The 15,708-nt window shown below is 39.8% G+C and overlaps 1 protein-coding gene across 6 annotated transcripts in view; it reads left to right on the top strand.

Annotated features, from left to right (window-relative positions):
• Positions 1-2,014: 2,014 nt before the first annotated feature.
• The window catches only part of FBXO25 (F-box protein 25), a 34,337-nt gene continuing 20,643 nt past the window's right edge, over positions 2,015-15,708 (top strand). For 2 of the 6 annotated variants that reach the window (XM_082305400.1, XM_082305399.1), the window contains exons 1-4: positions 2,015-2,131; positions 6,558-6,701; positions 13,820-13,929; positions 15,292-15,341. In XM_082305400.1, the coding sequence (XP_082161526.1) occupies positions 6,565-6,701; positions 13,820-13,929; positions 15,292-15,341 (297 nt within the window). In that variant the 5' untranslated portion in view covers positions 2,015-2,131; positions 6,558-6,564. Of the gene's footprint in view, positions 2,132-6,557; positions 6,702-11,807; positions 11,929-13,819; positions 13,930-15,291; positions 15,342-15,708 lie in introns of those variants that run through there. The other 4 variants (XM_082305404.1, XM_082305402.1, XM_082305401.1 and 1 more) reach the window with 3 other exon arrangements.

The raw sequence follows: 15,708 nt of genomic DNA, 5'->3' as shown, positions 1-15,708 counted from the left end.
CAGCTCACTCTTTTGGTGTTTTAGTGCTGCCTAGTCCGCAGGGAAACACAAGAGTACTACGTCACATTTTCTGAACTGCATCGTGTTTGGATTAGATGTTTAGGTCATGATGCTCTACTAGTCAAATCCCACCTGCCCTAAAAGATCAGCCCCACCTGAGCTGTGAGGCAACGGTGTACTCATTCTATGTCCACACGCCATAGGATACCTCAAGAGGCAGAGAGAAAATATAGAAGGAACCTAGAGACAAAAGGATTATTGCCACATTATGAAGGAATTTTCTAGATGTAGGTCCAAAAGAGCAAAAAAGACCTTTTCATGGGCTGGGCAAGGAGTGTTACAAGTTCCTGGCAGAGTAGTGTGGTTGAGACATACATTTATGACAGAATCATTCAGGCCAGTGATTTTGAGAATAACTGCAGGTAGGCTCAACTGCCTTGCTAGCTGTGTTTGGTTGAAGGCTGCCCACAGCAGCCAGCGATGTCAGCAAGAATCTACATGAGTTGAGGAAATGAGAGGGGGGCTAGCAATGCTAAAACTGTTACCACAGAGTGCACTGCCCCACAAAAAGTTCCAGACCAGCATAAACCATCAATATTGACTCACATCCTTTTCTAATGTGAGGCCAGGAAACTCTTTTCAAACACCGTATTCTCCAATGTGCCAATCAGACTGGCAGACAGGGTGGCCTACAGCCTTTTACCATGCAAAGGCAGCACCTTTGCCATGGCTGTATTTGTGTCAGGACTACAGGGTCTTGAAAAAGACTAGGGTACAGTCTTTTTTTCTCTCTTCATGAAAAGAGATGAATCGTACCTCTAAGACAGTACTTCTAATTACTAAAAGTGACATATTGAGAACATATTCAATCAATCCCAGGTTGAAAAGAAGTACTCACGTAACTTTTTCAAGCCCAAAGTCAGAGAAGAAGCCCTTCTAAGACATCTGACCCTGTGCTGAATTCTGTGCTCTTATAGCACTGAGGTTATTTTTTAAGATCGTAACCTCCAGTTTCATTTGGGAAAGAGCTGCAAAAGGATTAGGGAATGCTTCCAGGTAGGGACAAGTTGCAGCAATTGCAGTATTGTCAGTCCCAAGCATTCAAATAATTGAAGGTCAACCCCTTGTTCTACAGCACAAAATATTTAAGACCGATTTAAATAGTTTAAAACACAATTTTAATTTTATTTTTAGCTCTGTGCCTTTCTCTTTTTAGATCTTTCTCCACATTCATACAGGGGAAAATTACTGATTTTTAAGTGAAAGCTGAAATGTTCATACAATCATGTATCGATGACTTAAGCTATAAGCAACAAGGAGCTCCATGAGCTTGGTTTCCTACAGACTTGTTTCCCATCTCCCTCAAATTCTTCTGTTACAAAAATAAGCCTCCCATACCACCTCTAGCCCACCAAAAGGAAGCGCGCCCTGCCGAGGGAGGAGGTGCAGGAGGAGAGCCGCTGGCCAAGGCACAGACGGACCCACCCCCAGCAGCCGCTGCCCGATGCCTGCATTCCTCCTGCTCGCCCCAAGGCAGCCCTGAACTGGTGCCTTCCTCCAGCTGCCGGTTTTCACAGAACCTAGGGGAACCTGAGTGTCTCCGAGACAGAAACTTCTGCTTCCAATCCAGCTGACACCACCCAACGGGTTTAAACGCTGAGGCGAAGGACGGGCAGGCAGCACCATCTGCTCTTCCCTGAGGGCCCTACCGAGGCGAAAGCACTCCCTGGCCGGCCACACGACGACACTGGCAGACCGCGCACGGGTTTCTGCCCTCACGTTAAGAAAATCCAGTCAGCGGGAGCGGGAGCGGCAGCGGGAGCGGGAGCGCAGGGCCCCGCCCCGCCTCCCCGCCGCGCGGGCGGCCGTTGCTCAGCCCCGCCCCCAGCCGACCAAAACATTGACACGTGCGCCTCGCTCCCCCCTCACGTGACGCGCCCGCCGGTGACGCCACCGCCCCCTTCCGCCAATGGAGAAGGGCGCTGCCGGGTAGCAACAAGCGCCGCGGCCGGCGGCCAATCAGCGGGGCGGGGGGCGTGGGCAGCGCAGCCCCATGTTACTTCCGTCAATAGCCCCGCGGCCCGGGCCGAGCGCGCTGTGGGGAGCGGCGCCGCCGCTGTCCTGTCCTGAGGTGAGGCGGGGCCTGGCGGTGGGGGCCCGGGGGTTGGGACTGCGTGTGTGGGGCCCGGGGGTTGGGACTGCGTGTGTGGGGCCCGGGGGTTGGGACTGCGTGTGTGGGGCCCGGGGGTTTGGGGCTGAGTGTGGGCAGGCAGGGCTTGAGGCGTTTGGACTGGGTCTTAGGGGCGTGTGGGGCTGGGATAAGGTGTTAGGGTCAGGATGGGCAGGTGGGGCTGGGGAGCGGCCTGGGGTTAGGAGTGAGGGGCAACACGGAGGTGTCTGCAGCCTGCCCGGAGGAGTGGGGTGCTGGGATATCAATAGGCTGCATGGGTATGGGAGAGCTGGGAGATGCAAGGGCTGGGACAGCTGCGGGCTGGAGGGAGGAAGCCTAGGGTAGGCAGTTCAGTTGGAGAGGAGGAGCATTTGTGCCTGTTGGGAACCGAGAACTGCATGGCCCGGATGCCCTGAAATTGTTGTATGGGGAAATAACAATTGGAATAGGAGTGGGCAAGGGAAAAGCTGATGAATCATAGTCTTGCAGAAGTTTGAGACTTGATTTGAGGCATTCATTTGAGGTGAAGAAACATGGGGTGGGATGAGGTCTGTAAGCAGACTCAGACCTCTGAGTCACAGAGGTTGACTGGGCTGCCTCCTAGAAGAAGGTACTCTAGAAGTCATCTGCCTGTAGTGAAGAGTGTCAAGGAGCAGTGTCTATTGAAAGTTGATCTGCTGAAGAGATTTCGTTAGCATGCTAAAGGAAGAGATGGGTGTACTGTTGGATCGTTAGGAAACAGGAGAACCTTGCCTGTTCCCATCATGTTGGCAACAGTCTTGCTGCTGAATAACAAGAATGGTTTGGGTCATAATGACATGTTCTTAAGTATAGGAATGTGTGGACAGAAGAGATCTCTAGTGTAGTGGCAGAGTAATAGGATGACTTGCTGCAGTTCTGAATGGCTTTGCAGTGATTTTTGCCCATGTGGTGAGTTATCTGCCTCATGGAAAGCAGAACTCCCTTACAAGTGCAAGGATAGCTGGAGCAGTTACTGTAATCTCAAGCTGCACTAAACTGGCATAGACAGCCCTCCTCTTCTGTGCTTCTCTCTGGTGGTTCTTGTTTCCTCAGTCCTTTTTCCCCCTCTCCTGAGGAAAAGGCGTATGATGCAAAGTGAAGAACTCTTGTTCTTCTTTGTTTTTAGGAAAAAGTTAAATGAGATTAATATCTTGTCTTAAACCCTTGTTGTTAGCTAATGGCCATATTCCTTTCCCAGTCCTCTTCTGCTTTAAAGGATGTTGTCCCGCTGCCCAAAATCCAAGTCTAGGGAGCTCATCTTTTGTTGTGGTGAAAGTTTTAACAAATAAACAGCTACTTGCTATTACTGAAGGTATACTACATAATGTATGCTGGAACTCTTGAAAGCAAGCTCTGGCCTGAAAGCCACAGGGGTGCTTTAGTGCAGTGCTGTACTGGGAAGCAAAATCTGAGTGGAGGCAGAGCAAAAGCATAAATTTTCTTACCTGTCCAGGCAGTCATATTCTACCATTACTTCTCTTATTAAAGAGGTGCATAGGACAGATGTTTATGATACACTGCAGCTTCTTAGAACTTGGTCACTTACTCCTGAACAACAATCAAATCTACACTTTAATCCTACAGGAACTGAGAAGTAATCGGATTTTTTTTTCCTAGTTGCATTTGCACTATTATAAAGAGTACTTTTATATTTCTGACTCCACGAGCTACAACTTTTGAGCATGAGTACAGGTCATTTTGTGGAGTTGCTACTGATGGATGCACTCTTAGCTGGTGCAATAGTGAAACTATGTCTTGGACTAAGAATATCTGCTTCTTTGGAAAAAAGATTAGGTCAACATGTACGAACCTCACAGAATTACTGACTTTTTGTAATCTTCCTCAAATGTTTAAGTAATTTTAAAGAAGTTAAAGTAATCTATGATTTTTCTAATACCTTTTTATTTTTTTCATTTAGAAAGATAATGTGCTGAATATATCATACATACACAGAAATCATTCATGTCTGTATCAGCTTTTTGTCTTAAGTGTGGTTTTCCAGGATTTCTGGAGCAGACATCAGTAGCCTTCGGGGTGTGTGTGTGTGCGCACTTCCTGATACCATTGTTGTTACTTTGAAAATGCTTAATGTAATTTTTTTGAGGAGAGATGACAGAACATTTATTCGATGTTGAAACCTTGCAATGAAAGACCATCACTTTTCAGGTTGTAAAGACCTGGAAGGTAGTCTGGTTTAGAGCATGTAACTATTGAAGTATGTCATTTTAAATGCTGTGACAGCTCCCTAGGAGGAAGTTATACATAGCACTTACACTGGTGGCCTGATACCTTGAAACCACAGGGTTTTTTTCCTGAAGTTTAAGGCTTCGTAAAGCATGCTAAGCATCCTATTGTGTAAATTGTGATTAGCTTTGGACTTCAGCTATTTCCATCCACTTGAACACAATACTCCATGTTTTCTTGTATTGTTTTCAGGAAGTTTTTTTTATATATCCTCATTTTTTTTGTAACTTATCCTGTTAACTTCTAACAATACATGTTCCCACCTTGCTGCAAGTATGTGGTCTCAGTTTTTTCACTTCTTTTTCCCAACAATTCTTTATCAATGGAAGTATTCTTGAAATATTTTAAATCTTTTTTCAAGTTATCCCATTCGGCCTATAAGGATCTCTGTGGTTCTGAATTCTCTCTGGATTTTAATTTTTGAGTAAGGACATGCACCTACAATAGTGTTTTATTTTTATATCAGAGCTGCTGACCAGGAATAGATTGAGAGTTCTGTATCTCTAGATATGGTTCAAAAATTTTTGTTTTATGTTTGTCTAAGATGATGATTTTGACTTGCTGTCTGCTGTTTTCTGAGTCTCTTTCAGTGATTTAACAAATTTTCAGGTAAATTCTGCTTATCTTGGCAGGAGTTAAAATACTTTAACCTATGTTACTCTGAAATACACTCATGAGTAGCAACTATTTAAGCAGTTGTATGATAAAAACAAAAGGCCTTAATTTCAGTCAAAATGAGAACAGTTATAAACAATGTGGAAAAAGTATGTTATGATTCATATTACTCCTAGGAAGCAGTAAAAAGACTGGAAAAGCAGATAATGAATAAAGTTTGTGGTGGCTGGAGGAAAGGATGTGGTAAATTTTGGAAAAGACTCCTGTTAGATGCAGAGGAAGACTGAGTTATGAGTAGGAAGGGGATATTAGTCAATGCTGAGGGCTAGACAATGCACTTCATTTTGTGTGGTGTGTGGTTTTTTTAATTAAAAAAAAATTGGCTCACTCAACTTGTATTTCTTCAGGCTTTTTATGCATCTGTGCCTTCTCCTGTTCTAACTGGTATATTGGGCAGATGCTGGTCAAGAGTGCAAAGGGATAAGTAAGTTCATAGTGATGTTTGACTGATGGTGGCCTAATATTTTTTCAAGTTGAAAAAATATTGGAAAATGCATACTTGTTAGGAACAAAGCTGTTGGTGTTATATATTAACATATGTTTAAAATACAATAATGCTATTTTCCCTCTATAGCTTGCATGGGAAATCTCTAGTTAAAATAAGGAGCAACATGTATGCATGATGAATGGGAAGAAGAGGGCAAAAGCTAGCAAGGTCAGAGTCTTCAAAGCGTAGAAAAGAGCCTTTTTTTTTTTTTTTTTCTTCTCCAAATTCTTTCTTAATGTGTCAGAAGTGAATCTCCTTTTTGAAAAAAAGTAGCAGAAGACTGTTTGAATGATATATCTGTGATGACTTGCATCTGTTTGTAGGACTTTCAGGAGGCATTTCACAGTTGACCTTACGTTGCAGTCTCCATTTGTCCTGGTATCCAGTTAATAGCCTAGCACAGGAGGTGACCCGCAACAACAACTGAAAAAATATTTGGGAAAATGAAAATTCCCTTACTGAAACATCACTATACAATCACTATACATCATTATACTGAGCACAAGCTCAGTATTTATAAGCCTTTGAAAAAATAAAAGGAGCAGCATTGACTTTGTGGCCTGTCAAACACTTTAACAACCATTTATTAGTCAGGTCTCAAAATCAGTAATCTCTTTTATCATGGTGGAGCAGACTACACAGGATACAATTTTGCTCATTTTGCTATCATCCCTTTCCTGGACTACCATGATTCTTTTCCTTGTTCTCTAAAGAACTAGGAAACCTACCTTGATCTAATAAATGCTGAAAGACAAGAAAAATGAGGTCACAGAATCAAAAATGTACTTAAGAAACCACTGAATCTGTTTCTTAAAAGGATACTCTACAGAGAACTTTCTTTTCTCAAGGTAATCATTGTATTTTTTTAAGGTTAAAGATAAAACTGAAATAATGATAGGAAGTTTTGCAACTTTTCTTAATAATTAAATAATACACAAACAATCTTCTTGCTGCTTATAGAGAAACCATGCCGTTTTTGGGCCAAGACTGGAGATCCCCTGGATGGAGATGGGTTAAAACAGAAGATGGATGGAAACGATGTGAACCCTTCAGTCCTGCCCTTGAGGATGGGAATAATCAGCTGAATGATATCAGCCACACTGTGTAAGTTTAAAAAGAAAAAAGTGATTCTGCATAAGTTAATGGCAGGTGGGAAGGTAAAGATTGACTTAATTTCCATTCAGACTGTAAGTGTTTGTGGTAGATGATATCATCTGCATATGCTAGAGGTATACAAATGCAACCATGTGTTTTGTTTAGTTAGGCAGACAGGAGACCCCTATGGAGATCGTCTGTCTTTTGTCACTGCTTCCTGTGTTGCTTATGTTAGGCAGACAGATCCCATCTTATGTTGTATGTCTTTAAAAATAAAAAACTCCAAACTTAAAAACCCCAAACAAACAAAAAAACCTGTTAAGTATTATTTAAAGATAAAAGTGATACTTATAAATTGCAAATTCAACAGGCATATTGAAATGTTACCTGGAAGTGAATGAAGGCTTTCTCCTGTTTGGGTGTTGGATTAGGACTGTTTATGGTAGTCATATAATGCCTTTGCTCCAAATACACAATTAGTGGTAGTTTTAAGGTAATTCTCTAACACAACATAGGACTGTATGTGCTCCGGTAGAACAGGTGGGAAAGATATTAGGTAAATAGAGCAATACTTGTGGCAGATGCCCACAGACTGGTGTGATATAAATAGTTTGGTCCAAACAAAATTCTACTTGGTTTATCCACCAAGAAGTAATTCTCAGGGATAGGATTCTTGGTCATAAATTCCAGCATAATGTGTTCATAATGAGAAAAGGGAACATTCAGTGTTTTGCTGTTAGTCCAGTAAATGATACAGTAACTGATCTGATTTAGAGGGAATTTACTAGCTAGCTAGGGCTTGCTGTACTCGTACACCTGTGTTTTCTAAATTTGTGAAATAAACCTCAAGAGAGTTATCAAGCAGTGAAGAATTATTATTAAGCTTATCTTGACCTACTGTTTCTTTCATGTCTTTTTTTCTTTTTGTGTTCATTTCCCACTGATATTACTTGGGCTTCTTTTTCCACATAGTCTGGCCACTGTGGATACAAAAGACTACTTGTGTGGAAGAGTGGTCAGTAAGCCTCCAACATAAAAGTTGTCTTAAATACCTTTGCAAAAATCTTTTCTTCCCTCTTTCAGATATCTTTAATGATATAGTTGGCAAATGAAGGGAAACCTAATTTAATTTTGATAGCTATTTGCACAGTTACTAAATAATTCTATTTTGTAGGTTGCTGTAATGAATATTGTTTTGCAAGTATGACATAAATGATCATTGGTTGTGTGAGTATCATTAAGACTTTTGCTCTCCTGATCCTAATTATACATTGAGATATATTTATCTTTTCTCCAGAGAGCAAGGTGAGGTATTTTTATTGCTTCTTCAAGCAAAAATGCTAGATTTTTTTTTTTTCCTTGATCTTGAGAGAACTTAGTATTGAACTGCTATGGAGTTGTCTTGCTAGCAACAGATTTAAATCCACTGTTTTCAGAAAGATATGAGAGTATTAAAGTTCAAGACTAAAATAGGTACATTAATTTGAAGGGACTGGCCATGAAATGCTCTGGGGGGGAAAAAGTTTTCATTAAATCTGAGGTCTTTCATGATTTGGGTTTCTTAGGCTAGCTTGCCAATTTGTTAGAATCCCAAAATCAGGGACCAACCTAATCTGCAGCAGATGCCCTCATCTGTAGTGATTTCCCAGTTCCCCATCTTCATCTTGCATATCTCCTACTTAGCGAAGCCAAACCACACCATATTCTGTAGCCCTGTTTTATTTTTTTTTAATTCTGCTTCTGTCTATTCAGTTAAAAATTTATATTGTCCAAACTTAGACTACAGAATTCAAGCTGGTACTTCTTGGCAAAGTAGCACTATTTAGGAGTAATTTCACTACAATTTGAAGTTCGGATCTATGAGTTAACCTTCGCTGCTAATCAGCAATTAATGTCTGTTTGCACAATATTATAGAACAGTTTATGTTGGAAAGTACCTCTGGGGGTCATGTGGTCCAAACACATACTCAAAGCAGAGCTAGCTGTATAGGTGGTATAGGGACTTGCTCAGTTGAGCTTTGTGCGTTTCCAAGAATGGAGATTGTTTTCTGGGCTTCTGTTCCAAGTTCCATTACCCTCACTGTGGTATTTTTGGTCCCCTTCCCCCCACCCCAATCTCATTAGAATTTCTCTTATTACAGATTGTGTCCATTACCACTTGACTTATTACTGCCCACCTCCTCTAACCTTACAGTCTAGCTCTATCTTCTTTATACCCTCATATTAGATATTGACAGTAATCAGATTTCCCTCCACCACCACCTCTTAACACTGAACGAGCTCAGTTCTCTTACCCTCATGCATCGTGTGCTCCAGTACCTAATCACCTCGGTAACTCCCCACTGGACTTATTCCAGTATGCCAATGTATTTATTGTATTGGGGAGCCCCAAACTAAACACAGTACTCCAGATGCAGTTTCTCATGCCAAATAAAGGGGGAGGATTACTTCTTTCAGTCTGCAGGTTATACTTTTGTTAACTCAGACCAGGGTGCAACTGGCTTTTTGCAACACAAGGGCACACTGCTGACCTGTGTCAGCTTGTCATCCACAAGACCCCTGGCTCCTTTCCTGCAAAACTGCTTCCTCTCCAGTCTGTACCCAGCATATACCCAGGCATGGGGTTCTTCTATCCCATGTGCAGGGCTTCGTATTGAAGTACAGGAGTGTATTGTGTCTTGCTGGCTGGTTCTCTGTACCATCTTAAGCTATTTGGAAAAAAATTATCTGTGTATATTGAATAGACAGCTTGGCTTAGGGTATCTGTTAACATGATAGAGCACTGAGTGAGGATGAGGCTTTATAAAATGCTTCCTTCCTTGTGGAAGAAGCATATACTAAACAAAACTTAAGTACTTCTTTGTCTCTTTTTAACCTGCCCTGTGAATAGGAATGATGGTGTATGCCAGTCTGGCTGTCCTAACAGGGTTTTATTTATTTTCACTCATTAAATGAAATAATATTTTTCACCAAAATATTCTGTAGAAGTCTGTGCTGAAGGGAGTACTTGAGTATTGTATTCCAGGGAGCAGTTACGGAAGTTTTCCCTTAAAAATAAATAAATTCAAGCTATGTAGTTGGCTGAAACCTGGTTTACTATTGCTTGTATTCTCTTCTGTGAGAAAAAGTATGGATAGTTACTTGCCAAACTTTGTCTTTTAGCAATTAAAATACTTTCTCTTCAGAAATTAAAAAGATCTGCTCACAAGCAGATGCAGAAATAAACCTTTAAGACATGTAAATAACTTACATAAATTGAAGAATATGTTTTTATTAAAATAGAACTTTTTACCTTATTCAATTAGTCATCCAGTGCCTTGGTGAATCCAGTTGATGAATTAAAAAAAAGAAGTGGACCTAATGATAACCATCCCTGAACAAACATAATCACTTGTGCAGGAGCAATTTAAATTATTTGAAATAGTGTTTGAATAGTTGTGCTTTAAATTAGTTCCATTTATGGAAACTGAGATGGAAAAAATGAGACCCTCAGTTCTGTAGCTCTTACTTATTTGGATAATTAATATTATTATATAAATGAAGAGTGCCTTGTGTTCAAGGTATACAGTAGCTGGAAATGTGGTTGAGGCATTGTGCATTCAGGCTCTGTGGGCTGAATGCTGGCCACGACTACCTGCAATTTGTACCTATAAATTCTAGCACAGATATATATTCCCAGTGCTGTGGCACTGTGTCATTGAAGCTTGGTGGGGGAGAGAACAGCGCTGCCTTACAGAACTGTATGTAAATACCTCTCAGTAGCCTGCAACTTCAGACTAAAGCTGGCTTATGCTTTCTCTTTGAGGTAAAAGAGAGAATCAGACTAATCTAATAAGATTTTCATGATGGTGATATTCCTTTTTTTGTGTGTTAGGCTCATATGAACTACTTGGGCTGGCAGGGTAGTCATTTGAGTCTGTGGCGTCTCCTGTCTAATTCCATAAGTGAGATATGGTGTTCACAAAAGTGTTTTTGGCACTGGATAGAAGTGCTTGGATTTGAATCTAGTCTTAGATAATTTTGGCATTGGACAAATATATTGTAACGTTATTTGGTGCAGGCGCTTTCCTCAGGATTTTCCATGCATGATCAAGACGTAAATGCCTTTGAGACCCTTCTAAAACACTTAGTGTGTCTCTGTAGGTAATTGCATGACTTGAGGGCATTCCTTCCTCCATGAGAAAAGAAGCAGGGGGATGCGGGAGAGTAGTTGGAGTTGGAATAGCCCTGTGAAGTTTTCCAGCATTTTAAGTGTCATATTCCAGAGGTTGTTTAAATACTGTTATGAAACTTACTTTTTTGAAAAAGCTGAAATTGTTGATGCTTTATGTAGGGTATTGTAGCTCTGAGGACACCAGGTACTTTGTTTTTAGAAGCTTTAGAATAATTTTTTTATGAAGTGCATCATCAAGCCAAGAAAATAAGAATAGCTGTAAATTGGCAGTATTATGTATGTATTTAAATCCTTCCAGGTGCGCTCAGATGTCATGTGCAGTATTATGGTAAAAACATTAAATTAAGGCTTCTGTTACACCATATGGCAGGTACAGCACTTGATTCGGTTTCTTGTATCTTAGCTTGGTGTTTGGGGAGAGGGTAGGGGTTGCTTTTGGAAATGGTGGAGCAGCTTTGTTACTCATCAACCAGCTTTCCAGATTTCTGGAAGGAAGGCTAACAGTCGCTGGGGAAGTGCCTGTATTTCTCCCCCATTCTTCTGGTGTCTCTGGGACCCTTGCTTTCATTCTCGGTAAGAGACTTAAAGTTTGTCAAGAAAAATGGTGATTGTTACAAATAAGTAGGGAAAGACTCTCCACATGAAGTGGGACAGAACATGAGGAAATAACGCCTCATATGAGAAGATCCGCAGAGATAACGGTTAAATTGGTCTTCTCTCTAAAATGACGTGAAGAATTCCAGGAACGTCACAGGCAAATTTGTATGTCTGACAAAGGTGTTTGAAATAGCCCTCTTCATCTTCACAATTCCTTGTATTAATTGACTGTCCTTAAGCTGCCTTGTTTGTTCATCTGATGCTTGAGGAAGTGTATATTATTAGGGGGGCAGGGGTGGGCTTTAAATCACTTCAGGTAGTTACTAGTCTAAATTGCCTTCTAGGACACTTCCTCTCCAGGAACAAAAGAAGGAATCACGCCAGATTAACCTTCCTCTTCCAAAGCTGACCTTCAGGAATGCTGCCTCCCCTCCTCTCCCCGTTGCACTGGGTCAATGGGAATGGGTGTGTTTCTGTTCTGCCTGAATTATATTGCAGCGGTATCAGGCCGTCTCTCTCTAGTCTTGTATCAGTTGCTAGGATGATAAAGCTAGGTCTGCAAGCTTTGGGCTCTATTTCTGATTCTGTAGCAACTTTTCTGATTCTGCAGTGACTTCTCATGTGTTGTGGCCATGCAGTAAATATGCTACAACGTAATTAAATTAATGATTTTAATGAGCTTAAAAAGACATTTCCTTTATGATAGCTTTGGAAAAAAAAAACAAAACTGATGGATTGGAATGTTATGTAATCAAAGTAACTTGTCAGTGTTGATGTTCTGCTTTTGTCAGTTGCCGGTTCCTTTTCTCCAAACTCTTTTGCTGTTTGACCAGTTATGATATCTGACAATGTTGCATACAGTATTGAAGTTGTTGAGTCTTTGTCTTCTGCTTTAAAAATGGTAAGACATGAATTAGGGCCCTCACCTGGGATTGAGCTCTATCTGAATGCAGAGGTATGTTAGCTTTTTTAAGGATTTAAGTCTAAGATTAAAGCAACTTTCTATTTCTGAGTCTTCTCAACTTGTGTATCTTTAAGCTGAGCTAGCATTTACTGATTAGAGCAATTAAAAAACCCAGAGCTTTTCTGCGGTGTGTTTAGTCATCCTCCTTAACAGATGGTTCAAGCCTGAAAATTTTAACTTTATAAACTAGTAGTAATAAACTAATAAAATTTAATTTTTGCAACTTAATGCCCAAGTACAGGTTACTTTTGAATAAACTGGTGTCCTTCAGTTTTACAATGGTGAGCTGTTGCTGGTGCAATTTGAAGTTCAAACTGACATTGATAGATTTATCTGGCAAATTTGGACTAAAAAATAGTAATGAATGGGAAGGGTTTTGTATACAACTTTCTTGTCAAAGAATAAAAATGGGAAAGTAAAATAGCCTTACAGTTAAGCTTCACTACCACGTATTCTTAGTTATTCTGCTTATCTGTGCAAGACTGTGGCCTTCATGTGAGTATCTTCTCTGTGCTAGAAAAACGAACACCCATTCTTATCTGTACTGCTGTTTCTTATCTGCAAAAATGGAAAGCAAAACTTTATGAAACTGTGTAGACTTTATGTAGCACAGGCAGTTTTTAAATGTGTATGAATTTTAGAAAGGTTAATTTATCCAACAAAACTTTTTTAATAGTTTCTTTATATATGTATTTCTATATATACACACTATGTATATAATTATTTAGTATAGTTCTCAGTGTTAGGTTACATAGTTAACTGTCAGAAGTGACATAGGTATAGTTGATTTTCTCTGGGAGAGAGGAAGGTAGACCACATGGTTCTTGGTGCCGTACAAATCATTGGTAAAACATTATTGTGACACCTAAATTATTTACAGTGTTGTGATGCAGGCATTTATTAAAAGAAAGACTTTCTCTGCTCCAAAGTTGACAGTAGTAAGAGAGATGTCTGTCTTTGCTGTCTCTCTGCCTATATGAGGATGTGCAGTAATTCTGCACTGACTTTTACCTGTGTGCACAGTTTTTTCAAGGCTTGGTCCATTTTAAATAATGAATTTTTGTACAGTAGAGCTTTGCAGACAGCCAGCTGTCCAGTTAGTACTGTCTCTTCAGTAGTCCTTCCATAATGTCAGTAACAACTTACAAGATACCTATTAGGAAGATACTTTCGTGTATTTAATCACTTTGACACAAAATTCAACCTCACTGGGAAGAAAAGAGCAAGACAGCTTCTCCCAAGATATATCTTGCTATAGACCATCAGGTAGAGGAACATTGTTAAAAATAATATTTTTTTTCCAGCTTGCAGACTTTTAATGCAGAGACTTATAAGCTGTATGCATCTTAAATATTTAATCACTGCAGTTCTAATTAGATGTGTTTATTTCAGCATCTTAACTGGTGATGATGAAGATGAAGAAATATACAGTACTGAAGACTGTGAGTTTGCAGCCAAGAAAAGGAAAAAAGATCATTTTAGGAATAACACAGATTCGCAATGTAAGGCTGTGGGGTTTTTTTTTCATTTATTTTAGAAGACTTTTGTAGGTTCAGCAAAATTTTATAATAGGCATTCATTTGCATTCACCTATAGAGTAGCCTTCTGCGTTTATGTTTACTTTTGTATTGGCAACAAATTCTGGTGTCAGAAGTCATACATCTTGAGTGAACTGTGACATGGGTCATCTGTTGTGTGATTTTTCGAAGATCCAAAGGTAATTCATTTAAGAATAGTAATTCCTGAATAATAAATGCCTTCTATATTAACCACTGTTTTGTTTTGTAGACTAGTTTTAGATTAAATTCTTCTGCATGCCTATGGAAGCTTCTGCTTATGAAAGCAACTGGTTTATTTTTACATAATTCAAATTCTGATTTGTGTTACAGCTCTAGACTAGAATCGGTTCATAAATAAATATATTTTGTCATAATACCTATGGCTCTTGGTAAAGACTTTAACAGTATTGAATTTCTTGAAAATAGTCCCTTTTTTAAAAAAAATAGAATCTCAAAGCCATTTTTGTCAGTTCTCTTTTTTTTAAAAGATCACCTGTACTTTAGACTACAAATATGCGTATGACAGCAAGTAAACTTACTCAAGTAGAGAATTTGGTAGAGTAGATAAAAAAAGGTAAGTTGACAAGCAACTCTTTGGTGTTTCTAATTCTTTGATCTTGAAATGATCTCCATTATTTGTATATTCCCAAAATTGTAACAGAGGTGGTCTTGCAGAAAGCTGCGAGCTTCCCCAGGCTTGCCTGGGTGTACAGTATTTCAAAAGATTCAAGTGGCTATATGTAAGAGCATGCTTTCATTTGACAACATACCAGGCTTCTGAAAGTTAAAGGTCTGCCTAGTTGCCTTTACTAGTCTTGTGTAGTTGACTTCCCTGCAGGATTCTGCAACTAATTAAACCAAGTGGATGCAGAACAGGCACCTTTACAGAAGAAAATAGATTAGAGGGGTGGAGTGTTCAGGAACAAAAAGTTTGCTCATTTCTGTACTTTCCTGTGTTAAGGAGCCTGTTGAATTAAAAAAGATCAGGGGTTTTGTAGGAGAAATTGACTGTTGTTGGCACACAGCTGACAAAAGTTGTGCTACATCTGCCAGTTTTGTGCCAACTCTTGTGTTAGATTTATAAAATTCTTTAACTTTTCCTTTATTTTTTTGAAGTACCTAACTTCTGAAAACTTGTAGTCATCCTTTTCAGCCTTTATAAACTTCCTTCATTAAAACTGTTCTACCATCTCTCCTATCTTATGAAGCATTTTATTGAGGATGGTCTATTTTGTTCAATTTCTTTCTAGAAGGCATTACCTAAAGTGGAAGCCTAAAAATGCTTATATTTTGATTTTATTTTAGGTTTTTATCGTGAAAAGTGGATTTATGTTCATAAAGAAAGCACCAGGGAAGTAAGTCCTGCATGCTCTGGGTCAATTCCTACAACCTTTGTGCTTCTTAATTGACAAATAGTATATTAAAAAAAATGCATTTGTGCTGTGTGGTCCTAGGGGTTATATTCAACTCTCTCTTCACTGGCAACATAGTACACCTGCACGTGCTGAGGCAAAGGCAGCTAACAAAGTGACTTTTATGTGGGTCGTTGTGGCAGAGGTGTGGTGCAAGGATGGACACAGAGTTCTCCACTACTTCTTCAAGCCCATCTGTTTCTATCTGTACTGTGTGTCTTTGAACTAAAATTGAAAGTATTTGCAAAACCAGAGTAAAGTCTCCAAAGAAGGTGTCTGCAGGCAGCTACCTGATATTTTGAAATCTTGG

This window comes from Platalea leucorodia, assembly GCF_965183815.1.
Source record: "Platalea leucorodia genome assembly, chromosome: 3".
Taxonomy (NCBI): Eukaryota; Metazoa; Chordata; class Aves; order Pelecaniformes; family Threskiornithidae; genus Platalea; species Platalea leucorodia.
Note: the sequence above shows the minus strand (reverse complement) of the source record. Positions and strands in the feature narration are given on the sequence as shown.